Source organism: Sceloporus occidentalis, unplaced genomic scaffold (genome assembly GCF_023333645.1).
Source record: "Sceloporus occidentalis isolate IW3139 unplaced genomic scaffold, rSceOcc1.0.p SCAF_86, whole genome shotgun sequence".
NCBI lineage: Eukaryota > Metazoa > Chordata > Lepidosauria > Squamata > Phrynosomatidae > Sceloporus > Sceloporus occidentalis.
In genome coordinates, this window is record NW_028317066.1 from 863827 (window position 1) to 871060 (window position 7234).

Below are 7234 nucleotides of genomic sequence, written 5' to 3' on the forward strand. Positions count from 1 at the left end.
CTTCCTTCCCTCTATTCTTCCTTTGAGAAGGCTGCAATGGAGCCCAAGGTGCAGAGCTGGACTCAGGAGGGAAAGGCAGGAAAGGGAGGCTGTGCTTTGGAAATAAAGCTCTCTCTGTGTATCCTGTATATTTGTGTGTGTGTGTGTGTGTTTGCCTCTGCTGTTCTTACAGATGGGAATGGAGCTGAGGACTGAGGAGAGAATAAAGGGTCGGTTTTGTGCATCAAAGAGTCCAGTGTGTTGAAATAGCAAAGAACTTTATTGAGAACACATAGTCAGAAATTCAGTCTTTAAGCCAGAACTGCCCACTCCAATACAAACAATACATTCAAACCTCCAAACCTAAAACTCCATCCTCTTTCAATCCTAGCCTCCAACTCCAATTCCCACAGTCTCTGCTCCACAGGAAACAAGGCCCCCTTTGCCTTTCCTAGAAACTAGACCCCTTTCTGTTAATACCGGCCTCCAACTTTCTTCAGCCAACATCCCAAACATTGCAAAAGCTATTATTGCCATAACTATTCTAGACAGCTGCAACAAATCCCATCCCCCCATCTAGCTAACCTATACCATGACCCATAATCCCCAGCCAAATTTACAACCCAAAGCAACTATCTATACTATTAGCAATTAAAATTTAAACTTAACAAAATACAACTTTAAAACACAAACAGACATAAGGACAGACAAGCCTTACAAACAAAATTACAAGGGCTTTTCTTAGCAACACTAAATTAAAGTATTTTATATTCCTTATTGACAAAAATAATGTTAGTTTACTCGTGAGATTTGTCTGGCTTCTCTCCTGTGTGGACTCTTTGATGTTTCACTAGGCTTGACTTCTGAGAAAAACATTTCTCACAATGCTGGCATTTATATGGCTTCTCTCCTGTGTGGACTCTCTGATGTCTCACTAAGTCTCCCTTCAAAGAAAAACATTTCCCACAATGCTGGCATTTGTATGGCTTCTCTCCTGTGCGGATTCTCTGGTGTGTCAGTAGGTTTGACTGCCGAGAAAAACAGTTGCCACAGTGCTGGCATTTGTATGGCTTCTCTCCTGTGTGGACTCTCTGATGTATCACTAGGTTTGATTTCAAAGAAAAACATTTCCCACAATGTTGGCATTTGTATGGCTTCTCTCCTGTGTGGACTCTCTGATGCCTCACTTGGACGGACTTTGAAGAAAAACATTTCCCACAATGCTGGCATTTGTATGGCTTCTCTCTGGTGTGGACCCTCCGATGCATGACAAGAATTGACTTGTAAGCAAAACGTTTCCCACAATGATGGCATTTATGTGACTTCTTTGCTGTGTGGACTCTCTCATGACTCAAATGTTCTTCTGTAAAGAAGGACAATGACAGATGAGACTGAAAATCAGAGTTAAGAGAGGAGGGTGTTACCCCATGATTTAGCCCTCATTAACCCATCCTTATTTGAGTTTAAATTAATAAAGTTGAAAAATGGAGAGATGGGAATTGGATTACTTATGATGATATCCTGCTGATATCCTGAAACCCAAAGGAAAGAAATTAGAAATCATGACACTAGAATAATTGTCCACACAGGGTTTTAATTTAAACTGGTTTGAATACCGACAAATCTTTTCCAAAACACAAAAGGATTTAAAAAGATGGGATAGGATAGGTAGCAGCTCTGAAATGGAGAAGCTTTTATCACTTAAAGAAAATACAAAAGGTACTATGGGTAAGTTATACAAAGTGTTAATAGGGTGGGATTCAGACGAGGAAACAATTAAAGAGTCAATGGTAAAATGGGCAATAGATTGCGGGCACCCTATTAACTTAACTCAATGGGGAAAAAATTGGAAATATAATATTAAATTTACTGCAGCCCAAAATTTAAGGGAAAATTGGTATAAGATGTATTTTAGGTGGCACTTAACGCCAGGAAAGCTAGCAAAAATTTACAAAAATACAAATAATAAATGCTGGAAGTGCGATAAGGCTATTGGCTCCTATTTCCACTGCTGGTGGTCCTGTCCGAAAGCAAAAAAATTCTGGAAAACCATAGTTAGTGAAATAAATGAGATTCTAGAAATTGAGTTAAAAATTACCCCTGAAGCTATATTACTAGGTATGTTTGAAGATGAATTGGATAAAAAATATGGGAAAATCCTAATGTATATGGCTTCTGTCGTCAGGATTTTATTTGCAAAGAACTGGAGGTTGAAAGAACTACCCAAGTTAGAAGACTGGTCTATGTATCTGTATGATATGATGCAAATGGACAAACTCTCTTGTGAGATAAAAGAAGACTCTTGGGAAGCTTGAAAGACTGGTGTAAAGTCATAACTTATATTAGGAAGAAATGGGGTGATATAATTTTATAATTTTATGTTATTATCAGTTGGAGTTTAATGGTAGTATATTTAAGAAATTGATTTCAATCATAAGAATATCATAAGAATTAAGCTTTGACTAAGAGCAGGAAGATAAGCTATATGCTCTGGATCCCGAATTAGACTGGAAAGTATTCACTGACTTACTTTTTCTTTTTGTTTTTTTCCTTTCCCTTTGAGATGTACTTTGATTTTGTGTGGGGGGGGGGAGGAAGGTTATCCTCCAGAGTTAATAGTTTATAAATCAGTTTGATGGATGGGAGATAACTATATGGTAAGAGAGCAATTGACATTATTAATCAATGGTGGTGGAAGTAGTGTTGTCTTAGTGTGGGAGATGAATGAGAACTTATGAGAGAACAATAGATTAAATAGGTGTGAAAGAAAGAGAGATCTTTGAAGATTCTGAAGGGATGAGTTGAAGAAAAGTGAAGGTGAGTAGGGATTAAGTAAGTGAAGATGGTTAGAGTAGGTAGAAGTAGAGATAGAGGGATATGAACTGGGATGGAAATGAAAGTATGAGTAGTTAAGGAAGTAGGATAAGAAGGATTATGATGGGATAAGGTTAATGAAGAGGGTTAAAGGCGGGAAGATGTTGAAGGTTGGTTACAGAATCTAGATGTAGTATTAATAACTCAATAACTGTCATCTTTCGGCCGGTGAGGGAGAGAATAGGCTGGCCCAGCGTCATCAGGGGCTAGCCTGAAGATAGAGCCCCCTCCCTCCATAACTGTCATCTTTCAGCCGGTGAGGGAGAGAACAGGCTGAGAGGGAGTTCATCAGGCAGGTCCAGCTCCATCAGGGCCAGCCTGGAAGAAGGAAGAGCCCTCCCTCCAATCCATCTGCCTTGGTCCAGGCCTCAGAGGGAGAGAAGAACCACTGGACCTCATCACCTTTCCCTCCACTATTCCCTTCTCCCTTTGTTTCATGTCTTTTAGATTGTAAGCCTAAGGGCAGGGAACTGTCTGATTAAAAATATTAATTGTAAGCCGCCCTGAGAGCCATTAGGGCTCAAGGGCCGGATATAAATACTTAAATAAATAAATATTGTCATCATATTGTCTTATTTCATACTGTACAGCAATGTTTGAGTGATAGATGTGAGTGTATATGTTTGTTATATATGTTTTTAAATTTAATAAACTTTAAAATTTAAATTAAAAAATTAATAAAGTTTCTGTGAGTAACCCAAGCATGACCCTGCTGCTTATGCTCCTAAATCCATGGAATGATTGTATCCTTACTCATAAGAGCTAGTAAAGAAGAGACTGCATTGGTGACTGCCTTGAGAGAATCCATGGAAGTAGATAGTCAAAGGACTGTTGAAACAATATTCCATGAAACATGTGCAAAAATACTTTGCTAGGTGGCATCATATCCTGTGAGACTGCCATAGAGTGCAGAGTCAGAGCACATGGCTTGATGCAACCTAACTGCAAAGGTCACTTCATGCTGTTTGGCACCAGGATATGACTCACAGCCAATACAGTATATAGCTCACATGCGGACTGATGTGGATTGGATTGTAGTTGTGTGTACAAGAGATGATGAAGTTCATGGAAGTCGGAGAGGAGAGCTTGCAAATATTTGTATTAATTTGTAACTTAAGATAGAGAACCTCCAAGGATTTCAATGAAATCAACTGTGTTTGTGACTTACTTTTAAGTGTGAAAAGTGGTCAGTGCATTGCCAATATCTATATCTGGATATTTGCTTCCGTACTCTGCTATGTTATTGTTGAGCTGCATCTGAGAGCGTCACCCTCAGATTGTACTGTATATTGGCTCATGAACACGATCAGAATTCACAGCCAAGAAGGACCTGAGAGCCATTGTGGTAATCTTTTTGGTCTGAGATATTTGCACCAAGCTCCCATTGCATTCAATTTGGTTTCAGACCATTCTTCCCCCAGGAAACATTCTAAAGCAATTTAAACCTTGTTGCCCTCAAGCAACAATTCCAGTGTGTGTGTGTGTGTATCTGCCCTGACTGGCTGTTCTTTGACATCAGTCCAATGACAGACAGACAGACAGACAGTCGGTTTACATGGCTAAGCACCTCAATGCACTCGCCAAACCCATTTGTCACAGGAGCTCCTGACTTCTCTTCCCATTTCAAACCCTCAGCAATTGGAATCAAGATCCAACTAGGTAAAGTATTACCATTATGAAAGTCTTATATCTCTTCACCAATTCCACCTGTTATCTAGTCCTTGTGCGTGTGTGTGAATGCTTATGTGTCTGTGTGTATTTTGCTTTTCACCTAAATAAAACATAAAAACCGATTTCAAATGCCTTTGGAGTTCTGTGGGCTTCCAGTCCTGGTCTAGTTGAGCTGAATCCCAAGGTCGCTCTTGCCTCAACCAAACTATATATCTCCTTTCAGCTAAGACAATTTCTTTCAACTCTATGATTCTATGTTATAGATTCAGGGAAGTAATAGTGCAACTCTATTCTGCTTTGGTCAGGCCCTTCACTTGGAATACTGTGTCCACTTCTGGTCACCATAATTCAAAAAGGATGTTGAGATGCTGGTGTCTATCCAAAGGAGAGCAATGAAAATGGTGAAGGGTCTGGAAAGCATTAAGCCCTATGAGGAGTGGTTTAGGGAGCTGGGAATGTTTAGCCTGGAGAAGAGAAGGTTAAGAGTGGATATGATAGCCCTGTTCAACTATTTGAAGAGTTACTGAGGATGGAGCAAGCTTGCTTTCTGCTGCTCTAGAGTAGGGTTGCTATGTCACGGATTTAGGCGGGACAATCCCGGGTTTTGGCCTCCTGTCCTCCAGCCTGCCGCCCTTGTCCTCCAGCCCACTAACCTCCTCCATTTTGGCCTTCTTCCCGGCCCTTGAAGCTTGTAGTCTCCAATAGGAACCCACTGTGATTACAAGCCCCAGCGATCATTGCGACCGGAAGTTCCACCCATCAGAAGCTTCTCTGATTGGTTGCGAGGCTGGGAAGGGGGGCGTCCACCCCACCCCGGTTTAGCCCAAGAAGAATATGGCAACCCTACTCTAGAACAAAGGACATAGAACAATGGTCAGAAGCCACAGGAAAAGAGGTTCTACCTAAACTTTAGAAGGAACTTCCTGAAAGTAAGAGCTATGCCACAGTGAAATATACCCCCTCAGAGCATGGTGGCATCTCATCATCATCATCATCATCATTATTATTATTAATTGTTAAAGTTCTTCTTTGAAGGTATGTAAAGGCCTTTAAACAAAGGATGGGTGGCCATCTGTCGGGGATGCTTTCAATGTGTTTCCTGCATGGCAAGGGGTTGAACCAGATGGTCCTTGTGGTCTATTCCAGCTCTATGATTCTATGATTCTAAAGTGGAATCATAGTCCCATGATAATGTAGAATGAAAGGGCCCTCAGTCTTCATAGTAAGGGCAATGAATTCAGCTTCCTTACCCACAGAGGCCACATTATCGTAATTCTCCATCATCACATCATTGTACATAAGTCTTTGCTTCTTTGTCAACAGTTTCCATTCCTCCTCAGTGAAATATACCCCCACATCCGCAAAGGTCACCTGCAATAAAAAATAGCCATCATCCAGAGAACGACTAATAAAAGGGGAGGGAGGAGCAAATCCCAAAAATTATTTGATCACCTCAGAATTTTGTCCAGGAAATAAACTTTAAATTCTGTTAGCAAGAGAAAAGCTACTGCCTTTTAGACCCAGTTTATCTCGAATTCTTTCAATGTAATATACAATATAATCAACAATATAATTTTGACCATGGCTGGGATATTGATGATGGATTAGGATACTGTCTATCCCAACATATATAGTACATTTAGCCTCCAAACATTATAGTGCATTTAGCCATTTGTTGCCAAATTTCAGAGGCAAATGTCATTTCTTAAAAGCAGTTCTGGGGAGTACTGTGGGCTTGAGAGCCATGGGGCCACCCCCAATTTAGATCCAGAGACATTCTCCCACATCCCCCAACATTTCACAGATGGAAAAACAAGACACATGTGGACAAGCAACACCAGAAAGTGGTGAAGATGGTCAAAGTTGTTTATGAGGAAGATCACACAAGTGGGAAAGGGCACAGGACTTCGCTTTTGCCTCAGACTCCTAGCAAGGACATGTCCCTGCCCCCTTCTTTCTTCTTCTCTCCCCATGTTTGAGTTGTTGGGGTGCAAACTCCTTGGAATTCATTATGCAGAAATTGGAGTCAGCTGAAGAAGGGGGAAAGTTGGAGAGAGATACCTGGACATTTTAAAAGCCCCCCAAATAATGGGGTGATATAGGATTAACCAGGACTGTGTCTGCCAAACTCGGATAGTATTGTATTTCATTCCTTTCATAAATTGGCCCAGCAGTGATCCAGATGAAGCTAATAGGATAGTGACTCACCAAAGAGCTGTTGTACCTCGGCAGCCTCTTTCTCTTGGAGTCCAGCTTCCTCCGGTTGGCCTCTGTGTCGGCCATCAGGTTTGTGGTCCTGTATTTGGGTCACTTCCAGAAAGAGAGGGCCCAAAGCCGTGGACAAGGAGGCCGAGATGAAGGTCCTGAGAAAAGGTACCAAGGTTAGGCTTGGTTTAGCAAGAAACCCTGCAGCACTCAGACACAGAGAACAGCATCCTGCTGGTGACATACGCAAGTGACATATGCCTCCTTTGGGCCGATGCAGAGGTGGGTATCATGCCAGACAAATCTAATCTCCATAGATGATCCTGGTAGATGAAGGGAATGCTGTGGATATAGTATATCTTGATTTCAGTAAGGCCTTTGACAAGTATCCCCTTGTCATTCTTGCAAACAAGCGATTTTGAGCTGCATCAATAGAAGTATAGGTTCTAAATCTGCCATCTGCCGGCCTGAGAGGGAATTCACCAGGCAGGTCCAGCTCCATCAG

The 7234-nt window shown here is 41.3% G+C and overlaps 1 protein-coding gene across 1 annotated transcript; it reads right to left on the reverse strand.

The window, feature by feature from the left end:
• Positions 1-215: 215 nt before the first annotated feature.
• LOC149284965 (uncharacterized) lies at positions 216-6270 on the reverse strand. Its single transcript, XM_089495900.1, has 3 exons — positions 6253-6270; positions 5775-5895; positions 216-1342 (listed from the first exon to the last, which is right to left on the reverse strand). Exons 1-3 carry the CDS (start codon positions 6268-6270, stop codon positions 777-779), a joined length of 705 nt encoding a protein of 234 aa, XP_089352026.1. The 3' UTR covers positions 216-776.
• Between the last annotated feature and the right edge of the window lie 964 nt (positions 6271-7234).